The sequence below is a fragment of the Notechis scutatus genome, chromosome Z (assembly GCF_049901735.1).
Source record: "Notechis scutatus isolate UNSWTSFEM ecotype Mainland chromosome Z, rNotScu1.2, whole genome shotgun sequence".
NCBI classification, from domain to species: domain Eukaryota; kingdom Metazoa; phylum Chordata; class Lepidosauria; order Squamata; family Elapidae; genus Notechis; species Notechis scutatus.
The window spans coordinates 74362597-74384891 of record NC_142025.1 but is presented as its reverse complement, the minus strand read 5'-3'; the positions used below and the strand labels follow the sequence as shown (position 1 = coordinate 74384891).

At 36.6% G+C, this 22295-nt stretch overlaps 1 protein-coding gene across 2 annotated transcripts in view; it reads right to left on the bottom strand.

Moving 5' to 3' along the window:
* Positions 1-22295, bottom strand: part of CNTNAP2 (contactin associated protein 2) — a 1285310-nt gene that overhangs the window by 590786 nt on the left and 672229 nt on the right. For both annotated transcript variants that reach the window (XM_087946425.1, XM_087946426.1), the window contains 2 exons: positions 16644-16853; positions 13311-13495 (listed from right to left, as the gene is read on the bottom strand). In XM_087946425.1, the coding sequence (XP_087802551.1) occupies positions 13311-13495; positions 16644-16853 (395 nt within the window). The remainder of the gene's footprint in view (positions 1-13310; positions 13496-16643; positions 16854-22295) is intronic.

Below are 22295 nucleotides of genomic sequence, written 5' to 3'. Positions count from 1 at the left end.
ATGTTCTTCACGTATATTCAAAGGAAGGGAAAGGAATCATTATTTGTTGTTGTTATTAGCTGCCAAGTCATGTCAGACCCATCACAACCCCAGGACAAATTCCTCCAGGCCTTCCTGTCTTCTACCATCCTCATGCTGACTGCTTCAGTGACTCCATCCAGGCATCTCATTCTCTGCTGTCCCCTTCTTCTTTTGCCCTCAACCGTTCCCAGCATTAGGCTCTTCTCCAGTTAGTCCTTCCTTCTTATTAAGTTTTTGAGTTTCATCTTCAAGATCTGGACTTCTAAAGAGCAGTAAGGGTTCATCTCCTCTAGGACTGATAGGCAAGGTTTGATTGCCTTGCAGTCCAAGAGACCCGCAAGAGTTTTCTCCAGCACCATAGTTCAAAGGCCTCAATTCTTTGGCATTCAGCCTTTCTTATGGTCCAATTTTCACAGCCATACATTGCAACTGGGAAAACCATAGCCTTGACTATACACACTTTTGTTGGCAGGGCGATGTCTCTGCTTTTTAGTATGCTGTTTAGGTTTGCCATAGCTTACCTCTCCAGGAGCAAGTGTCTTTTAATTTCTTGGCTGTAGCCCCCAACTGCGGTGATCTTTGTGCCCGGAAAATAAAATCTGTCACAACCTCCATTTTCTCCCCATCGTTTTCTTCCCCATCCAGGAATTGAGATGGCTGGATGCCATGATCTTAGTTTTCTTAATGTTGAGTTTCAAGCCAACTTTTGCACTTTCCTCCTTCACCCATATCAAGAGGCTCCTTAGTTCCTCTTCAGTTTCTGCCATTAGAGTGGTATCATCTGCATATCTGAGGTTGTTGATATTTCTCCCAACAATCTTAATTCCAACTTGTGATTCATCTAGTCCCACTTTTCTCATGATGTGCTCTGCATATAATTTAAATAGGTAGGACGACAGTATACAGCCCTGGCAGAGCTACTTAAATCATACTTTGAATTGGTGTTTCCAGATGAGGTTATACCAGACAATTTTGCAGAACAGGATGAATTGTGATACATACTTGGTTAAAAATTACTAATTATATTGAATGACTTATATCCAATGTCTAATGAATTTGTATTCCAAACTACTGAAGGAAATTGCAAACACTCTAACAAAATCTGTGTCTTTTGGATGGTTAATATTAATTGATTAATTGCTCAGTAGTTGCAACTGCCAAAAAGTGAATACAGTCCTAGATTACAACAACAGAAGGATTGTATCAAGATCACATGAAACATTAGTATTACTTTGTACTGCATTGGCCATTCCTGGAAAACTGTGGCTAGTTTTGTCACCATGATACAAAATTTGATGTTGAGACTTTAGAAAGAATACAGAAATGAGCAACAAAGATAATCAGGGGACAGAAGGCTAAGGTGTATGGTGAACTGTTGCAGGAACTGGGTTTGCCTAGTCTAACCAAGAGAAGCACTAGGGATAACATGATAGCAGTCTTCCAATATTTGAGGGGTTGTCACAAAGGATTGGATCAACCTATTCTCCAAAGAAGTACTAAATAGAAGGTTATCAAGGAGATATCCAATGTAGAATCACGGAGAGATTAATGGCAGAACATTAATCATGAGAAATGTGACAATCAATGGAATAGATTGCTTCCAAATGTTATGGATACTCCATCACAGGTTTTAACAATAGATGGAATAGTAATTTGTCTGGAATCATTTGGGATTTACTTTTTGAGCATAAGGTTGGACTGGGAGACTGCCAGGGTACCTATTATTCTATTATTCTTTCTTATTGTCTAGTTTGGTTTCTTTAGTATTCAGTAAGCCTTCATAGCATTTTACATTCAGGGCATTTTTTTCATTATCTTCCAGATGTTCTTCTAATCTCATTTTTTTCTTCAGATATCTGGAGTATTGCAATATTCCATATCTAGCAAAGATTTTCATAAATAAGTGTATCAAAGTCACTATGTTCATGAAGGGCATGATTCATTATTTTTCTGATGTTCCTATCCAGGGCTTCTAGTTCTATTTGAGTCCCATGTATTATTCCAGTTATCTATCTAATTAACAGAAATGCCCAGGTGTTAATTGCCTTGATGGTATGTTTTTTATTGAATCTTAATTTTAAGATCTTTACTCTTGTGATGCTTTCACTGCTTCTTCTTGACATCAGTGCACTTGATGTTGTCAGCTTGAAGAGTGCCCAAGTATTTGTAATGATCTTCATCCAGTCTATTGTTGTTATTGCTATATTACTTTACTATGATTGGTAAACAGTAAGTCAGTTCTTTAGACTGGTTTATGCATTTTTATACAGCTATATATTCCTGCCAATGATATGAGATAGGGAGATGTTGTTTGATGTTGTTAAACATATTTGTTGCACAATGTAAGATGTTCCAAGTAAAGCTCCCTTTTGCAATTGACTCATAATAATTTTGTCAATGCTGATTTCATTCACATTATATTGCAGATGTTTTGGGATTGCACCCAAAACATTGGTTTCTTTGGTCCCAGTCATTTTGCTTCTATTGCAGGTCATAGTATTTTATTATTTTATTCAGTTCTTGTATTATTATTATATAGTCAAGCTATTTTCCAAAGCACCTGTAGGCCAGACAAGGAACAATGGATGGAAACTGATCAAGGAGAGATTCAATCTGGAAATAAGGAGAGATTTTCTGACAGTGAGAACAATCAACCAGTGGAACATCTTGCCTTTGGAAGTTGTGGGAGCTTCATTACTTGAAACTTTCAAGAAGAGATTGGACTGCCATTTGTCAGAAATGGTGTAGGGTCTCCTGCTTGGGCAGGGAGTTGGACTAGATGACCTACAAGGGCCCTTCCAACTCTGTTAATCTGTAATCAATTATACTGTTTCCAGATACTGCCAGATTCACTATCCAGACCAGATTTTTTGTCTTCTTTATCAACAATAGAATATAATAAAAAAAATTGTTGGCCAAGTGTGATTGGACACCCAAGGAATTTGTCTCTCAGTGTACATAAAAGAAAAGATACATTCATCAAGAGTCAAGAATCATAAGGTACAACACTTAATAATAGCCATAGGGTACAATAAGCAATCTAATTATACTAGGAAACAGTCAATATTTATTTATTTATTTGTCAATAGTTTACAAGATAATAAACATAAGCATAAATACAGGAAATGGGTACGAATAATTGGGGAAAATAGGACAGGGACGGTGGGCACAATTGTGTGTTTATGCACGCCCCTTACATACTTCTTAGGAACGGGGTGAGGTCAATAGTGGTTAGTTTGAGGGAAAAGGAGTGTGGGTTTGGGGATGTGACAACAGAGTCAGATAGTGTGTTCCAGGCATTGGCCACTCTGTTGGTGAAGTCATACTTTCTGCAATCAAGTTTGGAGTGGTGTACATTAAGTTTATATCTATTGTGTACTCTTGCATTGTTGCAGTTGAAGGTGAAAAAGGCATTGATTGGTAGTACGTTAAAGCAGGTTATTTTATAAACTATGTTTAAGTCAAACCATAGGTAACATAGTTCTAGGTTGTCCAGATTCAAAATCTCAAGATTGGTGGTGTAGGGTATTCTGTTGTGAACAGAGGAGTGTAGTACTCTTCTTGTGAAATACTTCTGGACACACTCAATTATATTAATGTCCAATATATAGTGTGGATGCCAGACAGCTGAGCTGTATTCAAGTATTGGTCTAGCAAAGGTTTTGTATGCTCTAATTAGTAATTCAGTATTACCAGAGGAGAAACTTATTAAAATTAGATTTATAACTCTTGAAGCTTTTTTGGCAATGCTATTGCAGTGAGTTATTGGGTCATTAGTGCTTAGGTCATTAGATATGATTATTCCATGGCAGAATGAGGGTCGTCAATGAAGTCATATCTGCCTAGATTGTATTTGCTGTACTGATTTTTTTTTTTAACCAATGTGTAGGACAGAGCATTTGTTGGTCGAGATTTGGAGTTGCCAATTATTTGACCATTCAGACACATAATCCAGGTCACTTTGAAGGATGGTAACATTATCAGTTGTGTTGAATAGTATCAGTGGTATATAAATATAAATCGTAAGGATACAAGCGACAAAGTTACAGTCATACAGTCACAAATGGAAAATGGAAAGGAGTGATGAGAAAATTAATAGTAATAGTAGTGCAGACTTTGTAAATAGTTGGACAGTGTTGCGGGAATTATTTGTTTAGCAGAGTGATGGTGTTGAGGGAAAACTGTCCTTATGTCTAGTTGTTCTGCTGTGCAGTGCTCTATAGCGTCGTTTTGATGGTAGGAGTTGAAACAGTTTATGACCAGGATGTGAGGGATCTGTAAATATTTTCACAGCCCTCTTTTTGACTTGTTCAGTATACAGGTCCTTGATTGAAGACAGGTTGATAGTAATTGTTTTTTCTGCAGTCCTAACTATCCTCAGAAGTCTGTGTCTGTCCTGTTGGGTTGCAGAACCGAACCAGACAGTTATAGAGGTGCAGATGACAGACTCAATAATTCCTTTGTAGAACTGTATCAGCAGCTCCTTGGGCAGTTTGAGCTTTCTGAGTTAGCATAGAAAAAACATACTTTCTTATGATTTTTTGATAACATTTTTGATGTTAGGTGTTCATTTTAGGTCTTGTGATATGATAGAACCTAGAAATTTGAAGGTCTGTACTGTTGATACTGTGTTGTCTAGTATTGTAAGAGGTGGTAGTATGGGAGGGTTTCTCCTAAAGTCTACCACCATTTCTACGATTTTGTGTGTGTTCAGTTCCAGATTGTTATGGTCACACCAAGAGGCAAGTTGTACAACCTCCCGTCTGTATGCGGATTCATCGTTGTCTCGAATGAGACCAATCACTGTTGCATCATCTGCAAACTTCAGTATTTTAACAAGATGGATCGTTTGAGATGCAGTCATTAGTGTATAGGGAGAAGTGGAGAGAGCACACAGCCTTGGGGGGGGGGGCTGTGCTAATTGTACAGGTATCAGATATGAGTCTGCCTCGCTTCACCTACTGTTTCCTGTCTGTTAGGAAGTTTATGATCCACTTACAAGTGTGTTCAGGTACTGCTAGCTGGTTTAATTTAGTTAGAAGAATGTCTGGAATGATGGTATTGAATGCTGAACTGAAGTCTACAAAGAGGATCCTTGCGTAGGTATTTGGAGATTCAAAGTGCTATAAGATATAGTGTAGAGCCATTAGCAGCAGCATCTGTCGATCTATTTGCTTGGTATGCAAACTTCATGGGATCTAACAGCGGATCCGTAATGGTTTGCAGCACTACAGCAGTAGCCTTTCAAAGGTTTTCATAACTACAGATGTTAGAGCAACTGGTCTGTAGTCATTCAGTTTCCTGATGGAGGGCTTCTTTGACACTAGGATGATAGTAGAGCATTTGAAGCAAGAAAAAACATAGCATATCTCTGGTAATCTATTGAAGATTCAGGTGAAGATGGGGGCCAATTGGTCAGCACAGACTTTTAAGCAAGAAGGAGTTATCTTGTCTGGCCCTGGTGCTTTTCCTAGCTTTTGTCTATGTAATAGACCTTGCACTTCTTTTTCTATGATCACCAGAGGTTGTGAACCCAATGAGTTGGTGTCAGTTGTAGGTAGCTTGGCTGTTGTTGGTGTGTTTGAGATGGGGGTTGTGGAGATAGGTGGTTCTAATTTCCTTTCAAAGTAAAACACATTCAGGTCATCTGCTAGTTGTTGATTTCTCTCTGCCTAGGAAGGAGGTTTGCTGTAGCCAGTGATGTTTTCAAAAGTTTTCTTACAATTGGTAGGGTATTGCAGATGCTTTTCAATTTGAATTCTAAAACCCAATTCTTCATTTTTTATTACTTTCTCTATTTTATAGTCCCATCTATCCTTGCTTGAAGGCAAATAATATTTCTTGCAGATCTTCCAATGCACCATTGTTACTACTGTTGTCTCTAGTCAACAGTACTGTTCCTCTGGTCAGAATCTGTGATCTTCTTGCAGCAGCTAACCAGGTTGTTTATTGTTTTTTCAGCTTTTTTTTCAAGAAGTGTTTTATTTTTTAATTATTTAAATACATCTTTGTGAGAACAGGTGTTCCAGGTGTTTTACATTTTAAATCAATCATATCCTTCATCACAAATACAACTTTCCAATATCATCTATTATCATTTTTCATCTTTATATTCTCATAAATTATTTTGTATCAGTCTCTTTATTTTTATTCATTCTCTATCTTCCTTAATCATATATTCTACATGTTTACAATTTAATCTATTCATATAATTTCATTAATTATTCAAAATTTCATCTTAATTTATGATTATTCCTTTGCTAATTTAATTGCCATATTATCAAATCTGTAACAATATATCCTCATTACTTTATACAAATGGATAACAGAATATTTAAATCATTAAAATATATTGATCAATTACTAATTTCCTTAATCATGTATTCTTGTGCTCACCATGTTTACAATTTCATATCATTCTTTTTTTTTAGTATAAATTTTATTTGGGTTTTTACAAAAACATAATACAAATAAAACATCTTTTTTTGAGAATAGCATGATCCCGGGTTATCACTTCGCCATACAGACACAAACAAATCAATTTCATATTCATCTTTGTGTTCTATTCGATATCTTATTACTATTTTAACATTTTCTCCATAATTTTCCCCCTCCCTTAGTTTTCTCAACTTTTTTTTTAATTATCTCATATCTAAATTCAATTATACAGGTGAAACTCAAAAAATTAGAATATCATGCAAAAGTTCATTTATTTCAGTAACGCAACTTAAAAGGTGAAACTAATATATGAGATAGACTCATTACATGCAAAACAAGATAGTTCAAGCCGTGATGTGTCATAATTGAGATGATTATGGCTTACAGCTCATGAAAACCCCAAATCCACAATCTCAGACAATTAGAATATTACATGCAATCAATAAAACAAGGATTGTACATAGAACAATATCGGACCTCTGAAAAGTATAAGCATGCATATGTACTCAGTACTTGGTTTGGGCCCCCTTTGCAGCAATTACTGCCCCAATGCGCCATGGCATGGAAGCTATCAGCCTGTGGCACTGCTGAGGTGTTATGGAAGACCAGGATGCTTCAATAGCGCCTTCAGCTCTTCTGCATTGTTCGGTCTCATGTCTCTTATCTTTCCCTTGGCAATGCCCCATAGATTCTCTATGGGGTACAGGTCAGGCAAGTTTGCTGGCCAATCAAGCACAGTAATCATTGAACCAGGTTTTGGTGCTTTTGGCAGTTTGGGCAGGTGCCAAGTCCTGCTGGAAAATGAAGTCAGCATCCCCATAAAGCTCATCTGTGGAAGGAAGCATGAAGTGCTCCAAAATCTCCTGGTAGACGGCTGTGTTGACCCTGGACTTAATGAAGCACAGTGGACCAACACCAGCAAATGACATGGCTCCCCAAATCAACACAGACTGTGGAAACTTCACACTGGACTTCAAGCATCTTGCAGTGTGTGCCTCTCCATTCTTCCTCCAGACTCTGGGTCCTTGGTTTCCAAATGAGATGCAAAAGTTGTTCTCATCAGAAAAGAGGACTTTGGATCACTGAGCAACAGACCAGTTATGTTTTTCTTTAGCCCAGGTAAGACGCTTCTGACATTGTTTGTTGTTGGGGGGTGGCTTGACAAGAGGAATACGACATTTGAAGCCCATGTCCAGGATCCGTCTGTGTGTGGTGGCTCTGGATGCACTGACTCCAGCCTCACTCCACTCCTTGTGAAAGTCCCCAACACTTTTGAATGGCCTTTTCCTGACAATCCTCTCCAGGCTGCAATCATCCCTGCTGCTTGTGCACCTTTTTCTTCCACACTTTCATCACCCATCATTTTAATCATACATTGTTTCATATTTTCTAAAATTATTTCTATTTCTAATATAACAATACTATCTTATGTACCTTTGCAGAATCCCTTTTTTAATTAAATTTTCACCCATTATCTCTAAATAGGCTTATACTTTCAATTCTTATACATTTTCCCTGTTTCTCTATATCTTGTTTCTGTTTTTTATAAGTTCTTTTCCTTTCCTTCTTCCCTCTTTTTCTCCCTCCCCTTTTTGCCCCTTGTCTCTCTACTTCTAATTCTCTCTTCTGCAATCCTCTCTTCTGTTGCTTCCTAATATTGTAATTATTTTTCAAACTATTCTTTTTTTTTCAAATCTTAAACTTTCCACTCTCTTTCCCCCCTTTCCTTTTTCCCCCCACATAAAATTACTTGATCATTAAAGATGGCTTCTTCTTTGTCACAACCTTCTTGTTCTACAAGTGTTTCTTGTTGTTTCTCATAGTTCCAGATCTCCATTTCTAAAAATTGAAATACGAAGCCAAAAAAACCTCTTCCTTCTTGTGCATCTTCTTTCTGTTTTTTAAGTTCCACTTTCAGTTCTTCCAAAAGTGATGCTATTTTTAACACTTTTAAATAACCACCCAATTGATTTTAGTCACTTAAATCCAATAGCCAAAAATCCAAAAATCACCAAGAAATCCAAATAATCCAAAGCTGTTTCTTTTTGCTTCTTTTTTCCACTTTCTCTTCCTGGGGTTCTATTATTTTGTTACAAAGTTTCAGTTAGAATGTATCTTTTAGAAATCTTGTTAAAGTTTCACTGTAAGTTCCTTTTAGTTCCAGGCAGTCTCCTCCATTTTTCCAGATCCCGCCCTTGTATTCTTTCCTTTTTTCTCCTTTCCTTCTTTTAAATTTTTTTGAGTATCCAAAAGTCTTTATTATCCCTTTGACATTTTATTTTCAGCTTAAATGCCTATTGATGTCAAAGTTGATTTTTGTCAATTTCTTATTTAGATCTCTTAGCTGTCAGTATAAGGAAGGAAAGAAAAAAAAAAGCCAGATCCTTACCCTTCCTCTCTCCTTTGCTGCTTCAAAATCTTCTTTGGGACCAATGTTATTTTTTATACTTCAAATTCCAGGGTACCTTATGTTGTTGCTTTTTCAGTTCAACCCAGTCAACCAAAACTTTCTCTTCTTATCTTCCTCCTGCACATTCTTTTCCGGTCAAGTTGTTCTTTGAGGTGGCCATTTCTGACTACTGCTGCAACCGCCTTTGGGAAAGGGAGTAATGGCCAGCTGACAAGGAGAGATATGGCTCTCCTTGACCCTGCTGGCGGTCTCCCCCCTCTTCACCACCTCTATGGGATGGCTTAGCCCTGAATCCAGCTGGCACAGGGTGCTCTGGTGGTGAGCATGGATCGAAACTGCGCACGATCGCAGATTTCGGTCCATCGCCGAAGAAGTTCAAACCGGAAGCCAATTTCATATCATTCTTTAAGCATTTAAAAATTCCATTTAATTTATATTATCCCCTATTATATTCCCCAATATTACATTTGCCACAGTTGCTTATATTTTATTTTCTATATATTCCCTTTCCTCTAACAACTCATTTTTACACGTATATTTTCTCTTAGCCAATAAATTCAGACTTATAATATTATTACCTCATTATCTTATATATATGAATAAAAAAAGATATAATTCATTAAAAATATTATCCTACCATATGGTTATATCTATTCTCCGTCAGACTCCACATAACATTTCTTTTCATATCTTAACTGTTAATTGAATCATATATAAACATTTCTATCTTACTTAATTAATCCGTTATAAATTCTCATTTTCATCACTTTTACATTAACATTATTCCTTCTTGTTCTTATTCTTATTCAATTCCTCAAAATTTATTATATATATTTTTACTACAAATATACCTCTTCATGTGGAGTCTCCCTCTTTTCTATTTCTAACCATTATCTCTAAGTCTTTCTTTTATATTAATTCATCATTTCTTTGCTTGCTTACCATTTACTATAATCTTTTGGCTTTTTCCCTTAATCCTTTCTCTATTTATCATCATTTTCTTACATTTTCTCTCCCATTTCAAAAAGTTTGCCCCCACCCTCTTTTAATTTCCTCTCTGTATCTCCCTAACCATTTCATTTATCAGCATTCCAATCTCAATATCTCTCCCCGTTTATTACATCTATCATTAATATCTCATATTCAACTTTTTTTCTTCTTTTTTATTATTTGTAGTTCCTTCTGTTCCATTTCACTGGCTCCTCTTTCTTCTAGCTCCTCCTCCTCCTTTGTTTTTTCTCCTTCTTCTTCTACTACCATCACCATTTCTGAATTTTCTTCTGTATTCTGTATTTTAGTGCATAAATCCAACATTCTATCCCACATCTCGCTCATGGCTCAAATGTCCATCTTTTTTTCTTTGCATATATCACTCATCTTTATATTGCTTATTGTTCCAATTGTCCAGTATTCAGTAAGTTTTATTTTATTTAAACCAGTGACCTTTTTATTTTAAAATGTCAATGTCCTCAAATCTTTATATCCCAAGTCACTGATCGTTCCAGGGTAGTATTCTCCTGTGTCCTTACTTTCCGATTATAATATGTTTCAACTTCCAGGGGTCTTATAATAATATTTTTCTTTTATTCTTTTTTCAATTTCTTCCTTTAATAAAATCGTTCGTTTGAAAGGATCTACAGGATTCTTCTTTCATCAACAAGCGGCACTTTTAGTTCAGTTTCACAGCCTCTTTTTCTGTTTCTTTATTTAGCTTCACCAATTTTAAAAATCAAATATCATTTCTCTTTAAAACAATTATTTCTAACATTAAAATCAATGCCTTTTGATGTCAAATCCTGTCCGACTGCCAATTCCAAATTAATATTCTTCCAAATTAATTCCTTTTCAAGTTTAAAGGTTTTTTTTTTTTTTTTTTTTGAACTCTTTATATTTCCCAATTTCTTCTATCTTCCATTCGCCGCTAGGACAATTCTTTATTCTTATTCTTCTCTGTTATAGTCTTTTGGGGTAATACAAATAAAATAAATTCTTCTCACCCTTCTCCAAATACTGTTCCCAATCTCCACACCAGCGCTGCGCTTAGATGTTCTTCGGCTGTCCCAACTTTGTAGCAGCAATCTTGGCACGCCCTTCTCTCCATTGTGGCATAGAGAGCAAGCTTGGGGTTTCTACAGGGGAGTTGCGTTCTCCCCAGGAACCACACCAGGCACCTCTCCTTGGCTTCACCGTCCCTCCGAAGCAGCATAAAGCTCTGTTTGGAGCCCAAAAATGGTGAGAAGCCAGCACAGGAATGGACACCTCCATTTGCTGCTTCTGGTTTTGTTGTGATATCTGCCAGAAGTCGTTTCTTCAGCTTTTTTGTAGGGGCAGCTCTCTGTTGCTATCTTCTTTGTATGTTGCTTTATACACATTTGTTGTTAAAGCTTGATGTCAATCCCGAAATTGACATATACGTAGCTATTTTATTTAATCCTATCATATATTCCTTTTCTTTCTTTCTCTTTGCTGGTTATGGAGGGGGGGATTTCAGGTTTGCCACATTCCTAAGGTGGGAGGAGTGGATATAGTGAGGGGTTTTTAGGCTAGGTGATTTTTCTTTCGATGGGAATAGAAATTGACCCTGCTGAGACTTGGAGGTGGAGATTAATGACACCAAGCAAAGTTGATGTTAGGGAATGTAACTTTTGGAGTTGTTTCTAATTTCCAATATTATGTGGTGTAATTCTGGGTTGTGTCAGATCTGGAATTACAACAGACTTTGCCAATTTGATATTTTCCTAAATAAAAGAAATTGTTTTGGAAGACGGACTTTGCTCGTTTCTTTTTAAATAGATTTCATCACTTGGAAACCTGACACTTGATTTGTGCAGCTAAAATGAGCCCATTTGTCCCTTTCTTAAACTTTCCTACTTTTAGCCCTTGTCAAGATTGCTTTGTCTGATATTGTGTGTGTGTTTGTGTCTGTTGTCTGTGTGTGTACCGATCATATAATGCTTTGTCTTTCCATGTTTCTTTTCCCCCCCCAATGGTCTTTCTTGTAGTCTAGTTTTGTCTCTTCAATACTCAATAAGCCTTCCTGGTATACTAGCTTCAGTGCATCTTCTTCACTATCCTTCAGATATTCTTTCAAGGCCCTTTTTTCTTCTTCAACTGTCTGAGGTATTTGCAATATTCCACCTAGTTTCCTTGGTAAGTAGAATATGTTAATATTGCTACATGGATAAGGGAATAAACTAGCTGTGATGGTTCATTGTCATTACTTTTCTAGTTTTCCTATTCAGGGCTTTTAGTTTTGCTTGAGTCTAGTCCGCTATTCCAACTGTGTATCTAATGATTGGAATTGGTTAATTGTCTCGATGGTACTACCTCCACTGAATTTGGACTTTGAAATTTTATCAATCCGCATATTTTCTAAGTGCTATCCAGTATTTTTTGGTGTCCTATTCAGTGTGCTGAAAATTATTGGGACCACCACAGCTAGTTTATGCCATATTATTTCAATTTGATTTTTAGATATTGATACTTTGTGATACAATTCTTCTATTTTACTACCTCTTGGTATTTCTACATCAAGTATCCATATTTTCTCCTTTTCAACTTCTGTTCAATCTGGGGTGTTATGAGCCAAGATATTTACCAATTTGTATTTGAAAATCTACAATATTTTAACCTGCTTTTGACTACTTTTCAACTCTACATTCCTATCTAGTTTCATTACTTGCAGAGGATAATTTTTACAGATGTTCTAATAAATCACTTTCATATAAATATGGAAGAATATTATTTTTGGCATTTTTTAGTATTATTGCAGGATGTATATCAAATCCTATTTGTTTATCTAGTTTGTCTTCTTATTGTTTTAAACATGCATAAGAAAAATGTCAGAAGAGAAAATAGTACTTAGCCAAACTTCATTGATATCAGAAATGTTATGAAAAGTTGGATTAAGTTAGAGCTTAGAAAAAAACCAAAATAAAATCTTAGGGAAACTTTCCTGTTAGGTAGTGGCTAACCATTTCTTTATTGTTGCTAAAACACAAAAAGGCACAATAATTTTTTTCCATTATATCTTTATTTTATTTATTTGCTTGTTATATATGTATATTATCAGATTTACAGTTGTTTACAATTACTTTACAGCTCAAGACATTATACATATTTAATCACTTTTTAGACTAAAAAGCCTCTAAATAAGAATTTTAAACCTTGTTCAATTTAATCTTCCCCTTTGCTAAAGATGTCCTTATTTGAGGTAAATTTTTTCTTATATTCTATTACTAGAATTATTACTAGAATAGCTTTGCATTTATTTGAATTGATTTGTGACTTAGAACTGACTATTATCTAAATCAGTACTGAAATATTACAGGCATTTTATAACTTCTGAAAACATCCTTTGTGTGCAATTGCTAATGTGCATATCCTATATCTTATAGGAAAGCACTGAACACAAATTCAATAGTAATAGATGATGGTGTACCTCATAGTCCAGATCCAAGTGGTCAAATTCCCCATTGATGCGAAATTGCTGCAAATGCCTATCAAGGGTGAGATTGATGTTTCTCCCATGACGCTCTATTAAAACAGAATGCCAATGGTGATCATCCAAAAGGCTACCTGTGGTCACAGATGTGTGCCCATAAATTGAACCATACTGGTTGCTACCTGTGAAAAAAACAGAAAAAAAATACTGATTTTAATTTTATTTTGTATTACATTATTATGCTGCTCAGTGACTCTGGGCTGCAAGAACTAAAATTCATTAAATTCATTCACTAAAACAGCCTCCTGTTTTGCTGGCAGAGGCACTGCGAGCCAGTCCTTTGCTGTTTCCAGGGGAGCCCTATGTGTCAGATCTAGCCCCTGGGCCGTTAGTTTGATACCCCTGATCTAAGTGGTGTATACAAAAGCAACAAGAACAATATATATATACTTCTTCTGAAACTCAGAATACAAGACTGTTCATTTCCTTCCTCCTTTAACATTATGAACCTTAAGATAACTTTATCAAAGTTTCTATAATATTTCCTTCTTCATCCAATTTCTCCATGCTGATAGGATTAGCAAATGACTTCTCTCCCCTCCTCACTTTTTCCTGAGAAAAGGAATTTGTGTCCTAATTGAATGAATGAATTTCAACTAAGATGCAGCTGTTGATCAAACAGATAAAGAAACTTTCACCTTCCCTTTTTTAGGTTTATAATCATGCTCTTTGATAATGAGAATCTGCAATTTTGCATGAAAAGCTAGGACTTATTGATTTACAAGCTCACATATATCTATTGGCAATTCCCCAGAGTATTCTAAAAATACTTCAGAGAAAAGCTGGAGTTCCAACAACCAGTATGTTCAAGGTAAATGAAATCTAATTAATTGATAGCCTTCCGTCTGCATGCCAATAGCTTTAAAGCCTGACAAGAACTTTCAGATTTGTTCCTTCCAAAAAAGCAAACAAAACCCCACCCTCTTGTGCTTTTTTCCTGTGACTTGTTTTAGTATAAGGGATCTTTTGTTCTTTCTTTTATCTCCTCTTATTCTAAACAGGCATTACACCTTATTCTGTTCCCAGAATTCTATTCTCAGCTGCTGAAACATAATCACAAACTGAATTTATAAACAAATAATTTTGTAGTTTCTTAGAGTTATTTTCTATTTATACCTATTTATTTTAAGCATATGATGTCTCCAAATGCTGTAATTAAAAAGCCTCTGATGAACCATTTCCTCTTTTAAGTGTCTATATGATTTGATTTTTCCTTCTTCCTCTGTTTACCTTCAGGCTTTATGAAAAAAAGATAGATCATGTTCTTTTTAAATAAATTAACAAAGGTAGGAATCTTTTTTTTTTTTTCAGTGCCTCACCCTATTTACTCATGAAGTCTCCCGATTTAGCTCAGGTTGGTTGATATGTATTTCATTTTGGCCACAAATCTAGTCTGAGAGGATTGATTCAGTTTGGAATTTAAATATAGTTTATGTATATCTCCATTAATTTGTAGTAGTATAACATTTGCGTATAAAGAATATGTGCTGCAGTTAGAAAAATTGTTTTTATTTTTGTTTAAGCTTTAAAAAGTATGGTAAAAATCTGGTATAAAGTGTTTAATAGTGTTTATGATCAAGTAAAAAATAAGCTACATGTAGCAGATAAGTTTTTTTATAGGAACAGTGGTAAAAACAACATTGTTTAAACTGTTTTATGTTAACTGTTTTAATGGATAAAATATATTGATGGTTTGATTTTATTTTGATTATGAATGCTGTTCAATTATTTGCAAGTTAGGAGAATGCCTATATTAATTGATTGAATGCATGAATAAAATGTAGCTCAGCAGCAAAGCATATGCTCTGCATGCAAAAATTTGGGCCTAGGTACAAATACAACTTCCTTAAGTAGAACTGGGAAAAAGTCCTGTTTGAAATTTGAAGAGCCACTTTGGAAGACTTAACTCTAAAATAATAGTGATTTCAAAGGTGATTAGAAAATAAGATAGTACAACCCAAGGTCCATAAAGGCTCAGCTATGATTGACAACTTGATTTGTCTACAAAACTCAGACCTGCAAGATGATCTCTACCCTGCAGTTTCTTCATATGGAGAAGCTGTTCAGTGGACAACCTTTGATCTTTCCTCATTCTGTTGGACCCAGCTTGCCACAGGTCTCTTGATCATCACTGTGTCTAGAGAAGTTTAGTTCTCTGATTTTTCTCATCTGAGAGTCTGTCTGTTTTGTTATTAAGCAGTTATGTGAGTAATATTTTTATGATAAGGGAAATATACAAAGAAAAGTTACATAACACACTTCTTTCCTCTGCCTTACATCTCGAGATATTATAAACCAGTTAGCTTTGTCCTTGTCAGTCCTTTAAGGTAAATCAGATTAAGAAATTCTATCCTATCATTGCAAGGCTTTGCCTCAGAATCTTGAAAGCCTGTCAAAGTTTATATCTGACCCATGTTACATTAAAAAAATCTAGGTGGGTTATTTGGACTTTGTGTATAATGTTTCCTACAGTTTCCAGGCTATGCAATCTTTGCTGCCTGTTGTTTCTTAATCATTCTTTCATATCTCCTCCAAGGTCATCTCTGATTTTTTTTTATAGTTAGTACTAGAAGCTAGTTAAGAAAAACCGGCTAAAAGCAATAAAATATAGTGATGCAAAGAACTGATGAGTTTTGCACTGTTAAATATAAAAAATAATAATTTAATCACTTAAGCTTTACATTCAAACAAGTAAACATATAATTCAGGAATATTTCAATTCACACATTCCTGAAATAGAAAAGTACACATCAGAGTTAGGGTAGAGACAGTTTCAATCATTCCATTCCCATCATGTGGTACTTATGGAAGTATAGGAAAAACTATAAAAAGTAACATTGCCAAAGTTTTCTATATTGATTGATTATGTTATGCAAAGGATGCCAAAATAAAAACATGGGCAGAAAAATAAAATCTCTGTGAATTTGCTAACCCTGCATTTCTGTCACATCCCTTCCATAGGGCCTTTAGTATTCCTAGACTGAGACCAAACAGTCTGAACTTAAAATTACTTAATTACTTAAAATTACTGAAAAAAATCTGATATTTTTCTCTGTAGGCTTTAACTAAAAAACCCCAAAAGGATTTGATTTCATTTCTAGATAAAATGTTCCTAAAATAAATCTATATCATTCTAGCTTTTTAAGATTTTGTTTATTCTACCTAGAAGCTGATTAATTTAAATTCTTTCTTTTAAAAAAGGTAAGGGATACATTTGGAGTTATAAATCTAATGCTAAGTCATATAAACTTTATTTTTTTTAAGCCATACCTAGATTTAAATTAAGAACCAGTTTGGCCTTTTTCAATTCTAGGGTGATATAATCTCCTTGCTGGCCTTCTCCATGGAAGAGTACACCTTCACTTTCAATGGTTTTAAATTTCAAAGCGATGACATCTTTCAGTGTTTTCAGTGTTTTCTTCTTGTGTCCAAATCTATACGGCAATACAGCATGGCCATCAAAAGTGATAACATCAGCCCCTAAAGAGGAAAATAAAATCATTGCTGAATAATTATGTACTGCTTAGGCTAAGTAAAACAAAATGTAAGGCAAAATGTAAGGCAAGCAGATATTTAAGGAATGTGTCATCTGGTTCTTACATATTCAAACAGCACATGGAAAACTGTACATCAGTTTATGAGGTTATAAAATAATCTCTCCTGATTATTTTTATTAATATAATATAACGTAGAATAGTGATTTAATATATTGTTAAATATATGGGTCTTTCTCCCTGCTATTGAGTTAATAAAAAGAGACATTTATTTCATCTTCTCATGACATTTTTTCTTTATTATTAATCTGAAGTTCTGCCTAAAGATCTTGGTTGACCATTCAATGATTGCCAAATGTCATAGAAACTGGGTCTTGCCATCAACCTAAAATGAACCATGGAAATTATAAAGAAAACTTTCAGAAAGAAATTGAAGTTCCCAAGACCACTGAAAAATATGTGTGTAAATATAATTGAAAATGGAGACAGTCAAAAGTAATTATCTGAGGATACCAAATCAGGATTATACACTTTAAAATATTCTTCACTGTTGCAATAGCTGAGGATGCTTGAATGTAATTGGAACACACACACACACACACATAATATGGCAGTATTAAACATGATAATTTTAAGATTTATCCCCAAGTACTGCCAGAATGACTGGCTGATTATTATAAAACCACTAATGGTAACCACAATGATTCTTCAGCACAGCTTCTATGATCTTAACTATGCCACTAAAATTTGGCAACAAAAAATCTTTCTTTTTTGTCTGTACAATTTTTGAAAAGAAAGAAGGGAACGTAGAAGGGTTAATAAAAGCCTTATAGTCATAAATAAATATAAATAGAGCTGATACTGTCAATGGAGTAAATTTAAAATAATTTAATTGGAATTCCAGAATAAACTCCCAGTGCAAATAAAGCAAATCTACAAATCTATTGCTTTGATAAATGAAAAATTTCTGTATTAATTTGACTTCTGGTTAATCATACATAGAATTAAATTTCACTGTCAAGTCTGCATTTTGGTAATTATATTTATGAATTTAGGAATGATAGAAGACCAAGTTGTTGTAAAATATTAAGGTCATATTGCACTGTAATTAAATGTAAGCTGTGTAAGATGTTAAATTCTAAACATTATCAAACATTGATAGAGCAATGAATTTTTAATATCACCTGTCCCAAGTCTAAAAGAAGCAAAATCAGCTGCTTTCAGCTTGTATTCAAGATACTGGTTGTCAATTATAAAACCCTCCTTAGCATGAGGCCACTTCTCTCCAGTTCTTTCTACGCATCTTACATTGTCTGACAGAAGATGGTGGGTTGTTAAAGTTCTAGCTGGCCTCACCACACCCTGTCTCTCCTAGTCACTCCTCATCTCATCCACTCGCCCAGCAAAGCTGCTGCTGCTCTGTCTGGCTCCCTAGCTTGCCTTGACCACATGGTCTCTGAGGGCCATCCAGGTTGCTGACCTTTGGCTGCATTCCATGTGGTGCTCTCCATGTGGCCCAGCTGAGCTGCCCTGATCTGCCTGGCAGCCTGGGTGAGCCTGCAAGCAGCAAGGCCTGAGTCCTGGCCTAGCTGCCTCCCATTGGCCTAGCAAGCTTGCCTGCCTTCTGCACAGCTGAATTCCACAGAGCACTCTCCATGCATCCCAGCTAAGTTGCTGTGATCTGCCTAGGTGAGTGACTGCTAGCAGCAAGTCCCAAATCCCGGCCTAGCTGCCTCCTACATCATCCAGCACATTTTCCTGCCTTCCCCACTGCCTTCCCCGCTGTTCCTGAGGCCCAGCACCCTTGCCTTCCTTCCCTGCTACCTTCCTTGCAATCCTTGAAGTCCAGGCTGCTTGCTTGCCTTCCCCAATGCCTTCCCTGTGGTCCCTGAGGCCCAGAAAAGTGCAGGAGGAAATGCCCCATTTAACACCTTTATTGGGTTATCTGCACCATGCTTGATCATGATGGGGAGGGGGGAAAGCAAAAAGCCTACTTGGTCTGTAGATACTTACCAGCATTGTGGCGTTCGGAAAAGACTGAGCTGAAGTCTTCACTCTGGTCCGTGTTTCCAGCGGGAACACGGACCGTTCCTATTGGCTGATGAGGTTTGACAGCTGACTATAAAAGGGAACTGTCAAACGGCATCAGCTGGTGTCCACCAGCTGGCTGCCTTGTTAGCGCAGCAGCCGCGGCAACCCTTGTTACAATAAAGTAAAAGCTGAAGTTTGCTGCGTGTTCGCCTCAGTTATTACGCTGCTCTACAACAAGCATGACAGCAAATCTCTCTCCCAGCTCACCAGTTCGGGCATTGGGAGCTTGAGGAGTAGATGGTTTGCCCAGAAATCCATCTGCTGCTCTTCCAAGCCCAGCTCTGGCTGCAGCCGACCATCGGCCAATTTTCTTCCAGTGCTCATTGATGGAATCCCGGGAGTGGCAGCATATTGCATGCTTTTCACTCCAAGCAGCCCAGACTGGAAACCGCATGGCTGGGGAAATTGGTGCCTGGAGCGAGAGGGGAGTGCAGGCTGACTGGGTGGGGAAGGAGTACCGGATTTCCAGCACTCATGTGGGGAACTCAGGCTTGCAGCAGCAGCAACAGTTTGGAGCTTTTTAAGGAGAACTGCTCTTCCACCCCAGCCATGCGTTTTCCAGTCTGAGCTGCTTATAGTGAAAAGCATGTAATATGCTGGCATTCCTGGGATTCCCTGAATGAACTCTCCAAGAAAATTGGCCAATGATCAGCTGCAGCCAGAGCAGGGATTGGAAGAGCAGCAGGTGGATTTCAGGGCAAACAATATATTTCTCAAACTCCCAATACCTGAAAGAGTGATCTGGAAGAAAGATTCACCATCATGCTGGTAAGTACGTATAGATCGAGTAGGCTTTTTGCTTCCCCCCTCCCCAACCCAATCCAGTGCAGCACAGAGAGCCCAATGGAGGCGGAAAACGGGCATTTCCATTGGCCCTTCTGTGGGCCTCGGGGACTGCTGGGAAGGCATCCCATTATTGCTCCCAGGAGGCTGCAGAAATGCCCACTGGGCCCAAAATGGGGCATGGAGGGCGGCATGCTCCCCCTGCAGCCCATTTTTGCTCCCAGGGGGATGCAGGAGGCCAAGTGCTGCATGTCACACTCCCTGGCCACACCCACCATAGTCATGCCCACCAGCTGGTCATTAGAATAGAGGACTGGTTGTTAAATTATTTGAATCCCACCACTGTGTATATTCCATTCCCTTCAATTAAAGTGTGTCATTTTATGGAACCTAAGAAGTGTATCTTTTCTGACATGTATGTCTAACTTCTAGAACACCATACCATATCCACTTCCCGCATTACAAACTTAATGTTTCCAAGTGACTGTTTGCAAGTCACTCAGTCCTCATTTTATTCTTCATACAGTCATATTGGAAGATACTACTGGCTGCAAAAGAATAATGGCTTAAAGTCATTCAGAGAGTTCCACGGCCAAATCTTTCTTATTCATTCAAAGATATACCAACATTCTCATATGTCTATGCACAACAACATTATTCAAACCCACATTTGTAATTCCAACTATGTTCTTCCTGCTTCATTATCATTAACCACCATAACAAAAAAAAGAAGGGGTGGAAGAAATGTGAATTCTTGAGAAGAATAGGAAAAAGATAAGATTTAGATTCTATTAGAGCTGAAGGAGAAAGAAAAGAAAGGAAAGCTTGATTGTAATATGTGGAAAGAAGAGAGCAGGCAGACTCACTGTTCTTATTCTAAAAACAAAATTTTCAGGAAGTATTGGACATATGGTAATCTTACTTTATATAAGCAACACAAATACATAAATATATCCATCTGTTGCTTTATACTCCAAGGACATAATGAGGTTTACTGATTGCAATTTGTTTTCCAACAAACAAAACAATAAAATGCCTTGCAATACAAAATAATCCTTACCTTGAAAAGACAGCCTATGCTATTTCACATCATACATTAAGAAGAGAAATTAGTTAATAAATCAATATAGCACTTAAAATTTCTACATGTAACATATGCAGATAACTAAATCAAGGCCCAAGGGACTACTTAGGTTTACCTGACAAAATAATTAATGGCAGAATACTCATTGAATGCTTTTTAAAAAGCAATAAATTCCCGAGAAAAGGTTACCATCTTGCAGATTCAACAAAGCCTCCAGTTAAATCTATGTTCTTAGTTCTAAAGTCAGAATCATGGGACATAATTAATCTCTATTTTAAATGAAAGAATATCTAATGTGGAATGGAAAAAGAGAGAATCTATTTGTAATAGTTACCCTGAGGAGAGGTAACACTTAATTCTTTGTGTGTTTTTGTAAGTGAGACTCACCTTTTTCATATATACCCCTTCAAATGACAGTGTTCATACAAGACACTGAAATCTCTTTTGTTTTAACCATAGCTTGTTCTGGAAGCTATGTTGGACTTCATGTATTGTTCTAAGGATTTACAAACTACAAATATTAGGTTCCTAGAGCAAGCTAGGCTGAAAGCCTGTTAGGTATAACATTGATACCAAATATGGTTTGGGTGAATAAATATATAAAACTTAGATATCATGGTTTAAGTGCTTATCACTTTAAGCACAATGCAGCAGGAAATTAGCCGATTAAGGGTGCGGCTAGAAGTTACAATATAAGGAAGCATTAGAAGCTGGAAAGCTTGCTGACTGTCTGTCTGTAACTGGCTGTAGCTGTAACTGTGTGCTGCTGCGACTAACTGTGATTACTGACTGTGAGTGCCTGTGACTGAACTGTTATTGTTTGCTACTGTTTGCTGAATATCCAGCGTTTGTTTCTCTGGAGAGTGAAACCGGAGGAGGAGAAGATATCTTTATCGGCTGATAAAGATATTGCAAGGACTCTTAACTTGGACTATACTAGTGAGTCTTACTGGATGGAAATACTGTGAATGACTTAATGGACTGAATGACAATGCTTAAACTCTAACTGGATTAAAAACTATTTAAACTACAAACAGTGTTTGTGTTCAGTGTGTGTATACTCTGGGGCCCTTCCACTCTCGCTTTGGCTGCCTGGCTTGACTACTGCTGCAATACTCTGCTAGGGGTTAATTCCCAAACCCTAACATAGGTTATGGGCCCAGCTGCATAGTCTAACTAAACAGGATATAGCAGAGAGAGTTGGTGTGAGTTGCACATTACTGTAAAAACAAACTGTTTTAATTAGTTTAAAATAGTCAAAATATCTGAAGAGTAATGGCACAAGTAAATTTGTCACAACTGTCCATGATATCCAGGCTGGATGGAACAAACTATGTTTCATGGTCAACGAAATGTAGTTTACTTCTACGCAGAGAAGGATTGTGGGACATTATAGTAAACCCACCAGATGTGAGTAGCTGGGATCCTGCTAATGATGATGATAAAGAAAAGTTACAAGACTTTAAACTG